The 13,639-nt window shown below is 37.4% G+C and overlaps 1 protein-coding gene across 1 annotated transcript in view; it reads right to left on the reverse strand.

The window, feature by feature from the left end:
- exoc2 (exocyst complex component 2) overlaps positions 1 to 11,831 on the reverse strand; it is a 47,094-nt gene extending 35,263 nt beyond the window's left edge. Inside the window, exons 1-2 of the mRNA XM_084909447.1 lie at positions 11,752 to 11,831; positions 792 to 949 (exon numbers count right to left, since the gene is read on the reverse strand). Of these exons, the coding sequence (XP_084765573.1) occupies positions 792 to 909 (118 nt within the window). The 5' untranslated portion in view covers positions 910 to 949; positions 11,752 to 11,831. The remainder of the gene's footprint in view (positions 1 to 791; positions 950 to 11,751) is intronic.
- Between the last annotated feature and the right edge of the window lie 1,808 nt (positions 11,832 to 13,639).

Here is a 13,639-nt window from a genome sequence, read left to right on the forward strand (position 1 = left end):
GCAACAAAAATGAAAGTAGGTATTATATTTTAAGGACTTTATGAATGGTGTTGGTCTACTTTTGGAAAGACTTCTATTTTTCCATATTTTTCAATGCTTTCAATATTTGTCAGAAATTAACAATTGAGTGTTGCTCACATGTGTTAAAAATTTGATACAATATTGATTGCATATTTGGGGATTAAATGAGTAAAGTTTAAACAGCTCTGTGCTCAACTTATGAAACTGTTGTGAACTGGTCATGAATTTCTTATTCCAGAGCAGAAAAAAACAGGTATAGTTCCTGTTTTACATAATAAATAATGAAAGACAAACTCTACAGCAGCTGTTTAAAAATAGGGATTGGGGCTACATCAATAAAAGAAGCGAATGCAAGTGACAATTACAAAATATTCAAGCCAGCAACTTTCTCTCAGTGAACCACATAGTAATACAAATAGTAAATAAACATATGAAAATAAGTCATCATTCATTATTTATAGTTTTATTCTCACTCCTGTTAATTAATTAGTTAATGTGTTGATATCTTGTGTAGACAGTTCTGTGTACAGATCTAAAAATGTTGATAAACTGTATATTTCTGTATTATATTCATTTGTAGAAATACACATGTGCACATTTGAAAAAAACAAAAGAAATATGGATAATTCGCATGCAAAACAGGACCAAGTTAAATATGGATGTCACTCTCCATAAAAATATCAATACTGTGTAACAGACATTTATGTTACACAGTACAGTACAGACAGGGCCGCCTGTGTGGTTAGCTATGTGGTTAGAAAACGGATTACCGATGAGGTCGGCTGGGCCCGTGCCCAGGTTCTCTCCACGGATCGTGACTTTGGTCCAGGCTGCACCTTCTTTGGGCGATATGCCCGTGACGAGCGGGGGCTGCCGGGCACGAGACATGGTGACCTGAGGTGAACAGGTAATCTGGGTCAATCAGCACCTGGACATGGCAAAAGAAAGCGAGGCATATACAACAGAATGAGGTCAGTAACACGGAACGCTGCACACTGACAGAGCAATCTGTGTAAAAATCAATGAAGCAGCCTACAGACCGAACATTAAACAGAGGTTTGGACAATCCGTTAATTAGTTCAAACGAAAACAGTGTTAAAGTAAAAACATGTGATTTTTTTTGCCTGATTTTCTACTGTTAGCCTGACACCTTTCTGTTTTTTTTTAACCACTGTTTATTCATCATAAAAACCATGTAAAGCTTGTCAGCTTGTAATGTACAGTAAAAGCAATCTGCTATCATTTTGACATATTTAAAGCATAACATATTGATTTAAACTGACTGAAAATATTTACCATTTATAATACTAAATAATTACTGCCCCACGACTGGGCAAAGTATTGTCAAACGACTGCAGTGTACAAGCATTCCCAGCATGAATCTGAAGATCAGGGGAAGAAAAACATCTTTGTATATCAACATAGAACCATAGCAAGTGAATGTAAAAACATTATCCTAATAACAAAAAATGTAAGCTTTTTTTTTTTTTTTTTTTATGAAATTCCCCAAACATTTCTTACTAAATTTCCAGGCAGCCCAATATTATGTTATTTAGTACTGACTAGAGTTGGCAAAATATGAGTAACATTTTGGCTGGCAGCTAGGGTTCATTTTCCACCCTGAACTTCTCCAAACAATGTATGCATTGCAGCAGTTATCTCTCAGATAATAGGAAAAATAGAGACGCTAGCCAAGAATGAAGGAGCAGACAGAGAGCAGGGAGGAAAGGAAGAATGTAAACCTCACAGAACAGGATAAATAAACCTGGCCTCCCCAATCATTCCACATAAGCCCACACAATGCTGAACAGATTATGGCACCAAAGAAGGAGCACCCATGCAAATCAGTTCATGTTGGGCCTGAGTAAAGGAAGACAAGGAAAGGTTCCAAATGAAGGAAAAAAAAATATGAAAGGATGTATTTCAGCAGCACAGATGTTTGCTAATAAATTACTGCCAGGTCTCAAAAAGGCTGACCAGTCAAGACTCTCTGAAACAGCTTGAGAAAGGCTTCCGCCCTTTTGCTCGGCAGCCAAAACACGTTCTCCACAAACAATTCAGGAGTTCACATGGACTGGACCTTCAGTGTGTTCATGCTGGTAACCCTTTGCACAGTTATATGGCCAATAATTAGTTGTAGGTGTACAAGTTAGACTTCCAAGAATGAACAGAGGCTCTTAAAGTCAAGGAAATAAAAATCGACAGAGCACAACATTTGATTACTCTGCTTGTTATAAAGACTACAACAAAAAAGTGAAACTTTCAACACCTGCAGCAGGCTCTGCATATGACACAAGGTTTCCAACAGAAAAGTTGTTAGCCCTGAAACACCAAGGGGCAATGGGCTGGGATTCGCTAGGATTTAATACTGCACTCAAATAATTTAACTCTAACTATGACTATAACGCTAACTATTAGTGGTTAGACACAAGATGATGATTTCCCACTTCCAGCATTTACTTTATTCTGTTAGCCTACATAAAATAACATCTGCCTGTTTTTTAATCCCATTTCTAATTTCTTTAAAGTTTTAAAGCTGTTTTTTTATTCACCTCAGTTTATCAAGAATAGCAAGATAATAAGATAAGTTAAATTTAACGCTTGTAGTTTTGTTCTAAATAAAAATAAAAACATGAATAAATATTCACACATAATCCTGGCAGGGGGCCAAAAAAGGCAGAAACCCTACATCAGGACCCATAAACTACATTTATGGGTGCAGCTTGTGCTTATCTTAATTTAATTTAACTGTTCTTTTTGTATGCTTTTGTACAGGTTACAGACTCTCACAAACTTTTTTTCACTTGTATTTAAAGTTCTCATTAATATGGAAAATCTAAAACTAAATCTAAAGTGTGCAAACTTCTTTATTCAAATCTGAAAATCTAAAACCATCCTAAAATAATAATAATATGCTATTGATATGTATGCTGAAGATACCTAATCAAGTTGCTGTCTTTTAAAAGATTACATAATAAAATTCAACTAAATTAATTTTATTATTCATTTAGTTGAATTTAATTCAACTAAAGACATATTTATCAATTATCATTAGTTATATCTACATTCACAATTGCTTTTGATTTGACATGGTGAGTGCAAATAAACCTTTCTTTCAACATGTGCTTCATGTGTGTACTGATGATAGCCAGTGTCAGTAATTATTATTAAATATTGTTAATAAATGTATAATTGATGAGGTTTAGTAAAGTAATGACCGTTTTGCAACATCCAAGCACTTTTTCAAACTCAATAACTTAGAGTAAAAATCTGACATGGTGACAGTCCTACATTGAACAGCAAAATATTCTGTGCCAACTCAGGAAAATGCCCATGTAGCATTAAAAACTTGTGAAACTTCCTGGAATAATAATAATAATAATAATAATCAATAACCTAAATTAATGTCTATACATATTCTGTAGCAGCAATTACGGTTGAGACGCATCAGTGCAGTACTAATCACATGCAACTCACAACTCAACAGTTGCTGAATATTGGACATGTAGCACTAGGGTTTAAGGAAACTATATTTAAAAAATGGCTCATGAAAAAGCAAAAATACAGGAGCACAAAGCAACCTCATCTCACCCCACTGACACACACACACACACACACACACACACACACACACTACAGCCCCTGTCCCCAATTACCCTGACATCGAACAGTTAACATAAAACCTCCAGCGGGATTTACCTCATGTTGTTGCTGCTGCCCTGTGCTTGTCAGAGGAAATGGAGGGGCTATGGGTGTGACATGCAGAAGATAAGAGGTTAACAGGTCTAAAACAAGAGCTTGGTATATCCTTCATCAATCCCACATGTTTAGAGTGGGAGCAGCAAGGGTGCAGAGGACAGAGCTCTTTATTTTCTATAATTCTAATTCTGCATTCAGGAGTGTTTCTATCCTTTCCCCACTAATTTTGGAAATACACGTGCACAAACACACAGATAGCCTGGCCCCACACACACACAAACACACACACACACCTACACACACTCTGGGCAGAATGACAGCTCAGCTAGGTTGCGTGCGAGGGGCCCGAGCTGGTGTTGTGTGGTCTCTGCGTATGCAAGTGTGTGGAAGGATCTGCAAAGAGGTCCAGGCAGCTCGTGTGTGTGTGTGTGTGTGTATGTGTGTGTGTGTGTGTGTGTGTGCGTGCATGTGTGTGTGTGGTCTGGGTGTGTGGTCTCTGGCGCGGGCCTGGGGAGAGCCTGCTGACGGCTTGGATGAGAAAAGAGCCGCTGTGTTTACTTTACTCTGGGGGCTGTGCATGGACACGGGAACACTGCCCAGACCCCTCTCTATAGCAGCAGCGTGCACGCACACACATGCGATGCACAGAGTCACACAGAAACTACGGAGACCTCTGCACAAGTCTCATGTCATGCACCACTACAAATAAACTGAAAACAAGGTAATAGAAACTATAACTTCATACGGGCAGAGGCTTCACTGTGAATGGATTTTCCTTAAAGTAGCATGAAAAGAAAAACAAAATCTTAATCTCCAACTGGAAACTTATGAGGCAGGCAACATTTTCTGCAAGACTTGCAGAGGTATCAGCCTCTAGGGGGCATTAAGATCCTTAAGATGATACCCCACTTAATTCTAACAAGTGAGGCCAACAAACAATGATGATACATTAACAGATTTAGCCTCTTTCGTCCTGCTCGAGTCTCCTCCAACCATGACCTCCTCCCCGCCTTCAATACCACCAACTCCAACCCTTCTCTCTCTAGTACTTAAAAGGCAGGTTTGTTTTCCTTGGAGGCTCACTAACAAACAGCAGGGTTGGCTCTAATCTGTATGGAAGCTTCAAGGTTTAGGATCTTTTTGCAGAACCACTAACAAGTGACCACCCTTCCTTGGCTCAGCGCTGGAAAATGCAGACACAAATGAAAGACTTTCCATTAAATCTCTAAAATAGTTTTGTCAGATAAAACCATTTCGTTGTAACATTTCTTGATCCAACAAAAACAACAACAAAAACCCCCAGAAAAGATATACATTTTAGAATCCCAATGGAATGTCTTGCATATAAATTGAGCATTTGATGTTTATATTTTTTATTGAGTGCACGTTCTGATCTGATGCATTAATTCAACAGGCTACCAGCAAGTATGTTACTATTTCCAGTATTTTTCAAACAGGATTAAATCGGGTTTTATTATGTATTATGATCAAATGTATAACAGTTAAAGAATTATATAAAAGAATATTGTTGCAGAATGTTTCTGGTTTTAACATAATTACAGTTAAAAGCATAAACAGCCCAACTCATGTTGACTACACTTTACTGTTACTTCAAATAAGGTACTAGGAAAAGAGAATCCATTAAAATGGATTCATAAACCGTCATCTGATGTCACTAGAACCTTAGAACTGATGTGTAGCTGTAATGAGCTCAAAATGTAAAGAATCAGTCTGACAGACTCTAAAAACAGAAGAATTTCTCAACTGACATAGTTTCACTGTACTTCAGTTTTTTGTTAAGTGCTCCATTGTCTGTTTTTATTGTGTTCAATTAAAAATAAAAAAAATGACCAACTATAAATCAGCTTAGCCTGTAAATGATGTGTATTTGTCTATATATATATATATATATATATATATATATATATATATATATATATATATACAAATAAACAATACAGGTAAAAAACAGGAAGTTGTTTTAAGGCAAATATAAAACAGAAAACAGACATTGGCTAATTCCAGCTCTTCAAAAGTGAGGATTTGTAGCTTTTCTGTGATATTTGGATTTTACACTGGTGGTACTGGTTTACACAAACAAAGGAATGTAAAACCATCGAATTCACGTCTGAATGACTGGTATGAACATTTTTACAAATGACTGCAAAATTCTGGGCTAATATAGTTATTAAAAATAATTTGGAGGGGATATCCGGTGCCGGTACCCAAAAAAATTATTTGAAGATATGCCAATATCACTAAACGAGGCCGATATATCAGTCCATCCCAGACATTTTCATTATTTTATTATTATGAATTGAAATACAACCACTAGATAAAGGAAACCGAATAATAGCTGAATATGATGAGTTTTTAATTTAAATGATTAGCTCCATATCAGACCCCAAACATTTCTCCCCAATTTTTTTGTCTTTGGTGAAAAGGGAATCAATATACTCCCAATAGTCTTCCAGGAAATGCCCCCCCAAAATCTTAGGCTTTAGACATAACTGCTATTGATATATGGTGACCATCTATGGTATCTGACCAGGCATATGAACACATGTCATGACTACAGCGTTTATACCGCAGATAATTAGCTACTGAGTATTTAAAGGTGATCCACATATGGCAGTGATTGGTGTGTGAATGTGTGTGTCAAAGGAAGAGTGTGATAGGTTTAGTGGGCACAAAGGGACCCATTTAGACAGCTCATCACACTCAAAGCCCCCCCATCATTAGAAAATCTAACAGGCTGTTCTAGTGGCTCGGTACCTCTTGCAGACACACATTCACCATTTCACGCTGTGCTCTCTAACGTAACCCAAACACCAGATTCCATCAAAGATCCCCCCCACTCCCCTGAATGCACAGAGCCGGCCAAACATCACCCAGCTTGAGATGACTGGCCTGATCACACAGCCTGGGTGGAGTCTGAAAAAAACCTCCTCGGTGTTTGCTCACACCCAGGCTACTGCATACCTCTAAGGTGTAGATGGGGCCATGCAGCTCAAAGCCAGAAAGGGACCAAATGCTAACAAATGCTGGAACTACTGACCAGTCATTTTGACAATGAGTCAGCTCTTCTACTGCGAGCAGCCAGTCTCAGCCCTCACGGAGACTTTTCCGTGACAGAGAAGGAGAGCAAATGATCAGATGTGTGCTTCTGGTTCACTGGCCAAGCATCATGATGTCTGCCTACAGGGTCTGTTATCTTTAGGGCTATCTGTTTATTTGTTTGTCAGTCTCAAGTGTTTTACTAAGTTATGCCTAATGAAGCGGAGTCCCCAATTTCCCATATAAAAATCCTGTACTAATAAACACAAACATGAAGTATAGGCCTGCAAATGCAAGACAATGTTTTCAGAGGATTAACAGGCTGGAGACAGGCGGCTCTGCCCAATGACAAGGCGAAACTGAGCAGTTTGAACCTTCATAAGCCAGGTTATAACACTGCTGCCCCAGCTTTTTCACATTTAAAAACAACACATCGCCAGCGTGAGAAACATCCACTCATATACTACCAGGAGTTATACAAAGACCGCTGCTTACACTAAAACACTTTGGTGGGCTTGTAATTAATTATTAAGGTTTACAGCATCAAGTCATTTACTATGTCTAATGCTTCACAAAGCTGCCAATATTGTGTTGAATTTACACTCGGTCTGTCTAGCACAGGGATACAGTCAAACTCATTTTTACCTCGAGGACAACAGACTGCCCCACACATTTTGATCTTAAATGGGCTAGATGAGTGAAACTACCCTTTTTGTCAGTGTACAGATGTCTAACTGAACATTTAATCCCTGAGATAGGTTAACATAAGATAAAGAATTGCAATTTCAACAGCACACCTCAGTTTTTCCTACATGAAAATGTGTAAAATTACAGTAAAAGTGTATTTATAAAGAATACTTTTTAAACTGAAATCTCTGTACACAGTGAAAATCATGACCTTTTTTGCCATTTACTTGTTTATTATTTGACTACTTTGGTGTACTATGAATGGCTGTGGGGAAGTCATTATCAGCAGGAAAAGCCGTAAAAATGATACAAATATAGTTAAAAGTCCACAAATTTACCCCCTCCATCATATTTCCCAAAGCCGTCCAGCGGGTGGGACTCGAGTCTTTGCCGGATTCTTCCCCCCAGGTCTTATGTTTGACATCCCTGGTCTAGCATATGAATATTGATATACGTCTATCACTATTTCCCTATGCTCAAGTTTTAAACCTATATTTTGTCTTATAAACAACCCAAATATTTATTTTAGTACCACAGAACAACGCTGAACAATTACTTGATTTCAAAGCCAAAATCATGATTAAAAACAAAATCCACTTAAGCAATTTTCAAAGAGTGCAATTTAGGGTATTTTTCCCAAAATAGTAGCATTTCGTTTAATGTAATAAATAAAATAAGTCTAATGTTTTGTCCCAAAAATGCAATATTTACTCTTTAAAACCAATTTCCTGTTTTTGAGTCATCATTCTTGTATTTGAATTTAAGGGGAAATGATGTTGTGATGATAATCCATGTTTAAATTAATATATATTTCTCTATTATATTGTGAATACTGACGGAAGACTTAATTTTATAAAATCATGCAGCTAATCTAATACTACTACTACTAATGATAATAATAATAAGTTATATTTTTCGCCAAATCATAACTCACATTAAACGTTTTACCCCATTTGTCAGAATAGCTGGGGAGTGTATTGTCAAAAAACAAAACAAACAAACAAAACAACCCCCAAACTGACCAATTATACAGGGTAGCTAACATTTATTTTACTTTACTTTTACTACACTTGGTGACTGCTGGTACTAGTTAAAAAAAAAAAAAGTAAAATAAACCTCATAAAATAAACAAATCAACGAAGCAGCAATATAGTAAGCAATCTTGAGGTGAATGACGGCAGCGAGTCTGAATGACGTGATTCCAGTGTTTCATCTGTGATCTGTGTTGGTGTACATGTCAGACAACTGGCATGATTTTAGGTCATTTAAATGTTCATACATTGTTGAGTGTTTGGGGTTTTTTTTATGATACAATTGTAACCTGTAAACAGGTTTCAGTTCACTTCTCCAATAAGAGAGCCTTTGGGATTTTATCTGCCTTCTAGAGAATAATGTTACTCACCTCTGTTGTAGTCTCATATGATGTTTAAGAAGAGTTTATATCATTTCAGTCTAAAATACATTAAAATCTCAAAAAAATCAGCATAGAGCTAATATATATTAAAGTCCAAATAAAAAGTTGCAGGCAACAAAATTGATTACCAAGCTAACAAATAATCATTGACCTATTCATTTTGTATTAAAATATGTAAAAAAAAATTATTAAAAAAAAAAAAAAAAAGAGTTGACAGAACTTATGTCATGTTTGTTTTCACGGGGCCACAGCCCCATTGCCTGTCTAGATCTGACAAGGTCACAGAAACCCCAGAGTGAAGACCAGTGGCCCAGCACGCTCTGTGTGTAGGCTGGGTAATGCCAGGTGGGGCAGAAAGCAGAAAGGGGTAAGCAAAAAGTGCCGCTACAAACAAAGTCTAGCCCAGCCCCCATCACTTGATTCACCCCGAGGTCTACGGAGCAGCGTCACTCAGGAAATTCTAAAGAGAAAAAGAAAAAACGCAGCCCACCACATTCCACCAAAACAAACAACAGGGCCACCCAAATTTTTCAATTAGAGCCCCAGGAGGGGACAGGAAATGGATCAGTGTAGCCACCCCCCACCTTCCCCTGTCACCAATGCTGACTCTGGACTAAAGAAAGAGAAGTGATACACAGAGCTCTGTAGGCTCTAACTGTAGAATTGCTACCGTGGACCTCAACTCGAATGATCGACATCTTATTTCTATGACACGGCACCAGCCTGCTGTTGACTTGTCAATCAAATTGCTCTCATTCACTCTGTCATACAATCAATCAGTTAAACTAACACACATGGTAAAGAACTGCTTCCCTGGGATAGAGCTATTTAAAGAAAGTATGTGTAACAACATTAGAAAAAAGCACACAAGAAAAAGGATTACAGAGGCTTAAACTGTGTTCTGTCTGAAAACACTAAACTTAATGAGCGTTTACATAATATCTGGGAGGTCTTTATGTATATTAAGTTGTATCTCACTGTTTACATATACTAGGAGTGATTGTATGTGCAGCCACAGCTTGAAATGTTGAAATGCACTTTCTTGATCTCTGACTAACACAGACTGGTTAGAATATTTAGAAAACAAAAAGAAGCAATGCTCATCATTGAGGCAGCATTATGCTAAGGATTCTTGAGGTGAATGACAAAAGTGATTCTGAACAACGTGATTTTTCACTTTGTAACTTTGTAGTGCAACTGAAGTGTGACAGACGAGCAGCATCAGGAATAAACACTAAACATATCGTAGGTCAGTTACATCCTGCACTGATTTATACCCGAGTGTTGAGAATTTTCAGCACTACAGCCTTGTAGTAAAACAATGCGTTTTCCTGTTAAGGGTCAAATTGTTGCAATTGCTTAGCTGTTGAAATTCAAGATGTGCTTTCATAATACAACCACTTAAATCAGTTCATCTTACAATCCACTCAGTGAGAATTAGTGTGTTTGTGGTCTATTTCAGGAAACAAACAAAAATTCACTGATTTCACCCTCTCAAATATAAAAGCTGTAATGGGTACACAAATCAATAGTAAATAATCATTAACTGGACAGAAAATATTCATAAAAGCCTCACAGGTGCACTGACCTAAATCAGAACTAACAGTAGCTTCAACCACAAGAAGTGATCATCTTTCATGCGCCACATTACAATGTAATTATACCTCATAATCATCCAAGATAAGTGTGCCATTCATGCAGGGGTAATGAGGTAATATGATTCTCACATGAACTGAATGAGCATTCTGAGAGAACATAACAATCATACCAAATTAATTCTCAAAAACAAGTCAAGTTACCTAATTTGAAATATACTAATGTTTAGTCTTATCAGTTTGTTTTCCAGTCAGTGCCTTTCTCTGTCACATGAGGTAACTGAGTGTGATCACTTTATTTCTTTTTTCTTATTTTCACTCTCCAAGTCTTTTCTTTTTTGTTCTCCAAGTGCCACTAAGGTGTTTTAAGTGTAATTTCATCACACTAGCAATCACTTCTTACTACTTCAAAGGCAATTAGGAGTAATCATACCACCTGCCAATGAGTCACTACTGCAGATTTTATGTATTTATTTATAAAACAAAAACCCAAGAGATTAGTTGCAAGGTGGGGTCGACGTAAGAAAGAAGGCGGTTTCTGAATGAAATCTTCATAAAGCATTTCTATATTTGCAGAGAATAGCACCCGTTGAATATAGCGCAGTGGATTACAGCATCTGGTAAATGAAGTGCCAATTTAATGCTTTGAGCATCACATAGGTTTTCATTTTAATAATACATCTGCTTTATGAACAACCCCAATGTTATTCAGCACTAATCGAAAAGTAAACAAAACAAAGGAGGGGTCACAGCTAAGCAAGACAAGAAGATGATTTTTTATAGCTATTAACGTAGTATCACCTTCCCGAATTTACCAGAAGTCAATGATTACTAGTAAGAAGTTTCATCACTACGTGTATTGCTACATACACAACGCAACACCAAATTTACTTTAATAAGACAGAAATTTTAACGGAGTTTGGCACAGCTAATCGTAATGTCGCTAACACTGTAGAATGACACAAATAGGCCATTTCCCAGTTATTTTCTTTCGTCGGACACGTTAAAGCCAACTGCTGCAATGATTAAATAGCTCTTTCGTTTTGTTACAGAAAAGAATACAAGCTTTGCTGATAAATTTGACAGCTGCAGTTAGCTTATGCTAGCGTTTGCCATTAACCGGATTTGTTATGCTAGAATAATGTTGGAGTTAGAGGCTGTCATTCTCGTTCGTCATGACCATAAAAAGGGCTTAGATTTCAAAAGGACATGGCATAATTATAGCGAGCTATTTGGGGTAGAAAAAGTAGAAGATATAAAGGGAAATATTTAACTTACAGTCGCTTGCCTTCTGCGGTGTTTCCTGTGTCATTTAACTATTTCCGGTCTTCCGTTTTTCATGCAGCCTTCAAAATAAAACGAATCACTTTGTAAATGCACATTTATATTTTTGACTATAAATGTGTTTAACTCAGCGATCTCCATAACTTCAAACAGGCTTCTGTAACATAGTAAGTTTAATGTTTTGTTTTATATACTTCAGGCCTTTTAAATCTTAAAATTAAATGAATAAATAAATAAAGTTCTTTGGTACTAGTTATTTTGAATTTCTGTACAGCACTTTGGTCAACGTTGCTGTTGTAATTAAATGTGCTATATAAATGAAATCGATAAACGAACCGATAAACGATAAATGTAAGAAAACAGCGTGATCATACAGATTTATTAAAATCTTTATAAAAGCCACTTTAGTCTCTCAGCAGATATCCTAATTACCTGTGAAAACTTAAGGCAGTTATATTACATGCACGCACACACACATACACACACACATACACAAAATTTTGCTGACCAAGGTTTTAATGTAATCATGTATCCAGGGTGGATCTAAGTCTCTATGCAGCAATAAAACCAGCCTGCTCTTCTGAAGTGTTGGTTGTCCATTGTGTGAGAATTTTGAAGCCCATTGGGAGCTTTGCTCCTTTCCTCATCTCTCTTTTCACGGTGCATCATTGAGGTATTTCCACTTGTTCTGGGAAAGGCGCAGCATCATTAGAAATGCAACAGAGACCACCCAGGCACACACTAGAACACTGATGGCATTACATTTATCTCACCAAATTGTGCAGGGCAGAAAGAATTTCTGTGATAAGGCAAGGCCCAATCCCCAGGGAAAGCATATTGTCCAATTAGACTGACTAATCTGATAATTGAGGGATCAAACTGTGACTGGGGAGTTTGCACAGATGCTGATGTAACACAGAGGCTGTTTGTCTACATAAACATCTACTTAAAGCAATGATGGTGGAAGATTTTGATCTCAGTCTCAGTGGTACAGTCTTTGCCAATGAATGACTACATTGGCAGTATATCACACATATCACCCGGTGAATACAGAAATAAGTGGCAGTATATATCACATATTTTATTGTGTTATTGAACAGATATTATATATGTTTTGTAATATAAATGTTGTGCATTTGTACATATTAATTAATATGTATATTAATATACTCACAATTTTGCACCAAATGTTTAGTTGAAGGAATATTTCACAATCTTGGGGAATAAACTTTTGCTTCTCAGTGATAAAATGAGAAGACCACTGTCCTGTCTGTCTGTTAAAGATGAAGGTCATGCCAGCATGTGGTGGTGTGTGCCCAGCATAACAACTGGAAAGAGCGGGGAAACAGCTAGTCTGGCTCAGATGTCAGACTAGGTGTTTCCCATCTGGGAATATATCAGTCGTATTGATCTTCTCATCTATATCCCAAAGTGCCAAAGAAATATACTCTCCATTCAAAATGATTTATTTAGTGAGGAACATGCGATTGCATGTTGCGTTTTTAAATAGTGCAGGCTTTCTGAGCAGGTGTGCTCCTGAGGGAGACGATTGGTGCCCTCATCCTTGCTTTGACCCCCTAACCTTCTGTAATCTACATCTCGCAATGGCACATGCTGCGCTGGCACCATTGCTCATCCCCGAACCCTATTGTTCATTGTTTGTCTTCTCCAGTTTTTTCCCATGGGCCCCTGGCCAGTGAGAGGAAAAGGTCACTGTAAATATTGCACTGAAATCCTCCCGCCCTCCCATAGAGCTCCTGAAGATGGAACAGACGGCCAGTGGGTGAGCACTTCCTTCCTGCGCAGGGCATTTAAACTGTATGACATCAAACAAGTGTGAATCCCTCAATGTCAAAGATTACTGCAGAGATCATATGCTTGG

Source organism: Perissodus microlepis, chromosome 17, assembly GCF_051167445.1.
Source record: "Perissodus microlepis isolate ML-2025 ecotype Zambia chromosome 17, ASM5116744v1, whole genome shotgun sequence".
Classification (NCBI taxonomy): Eukaryota; Metazoa; Chordata; class Actinopteri; order Cichliformes; family Cichlidae; genus Perissodus; species Perissodus microlepis.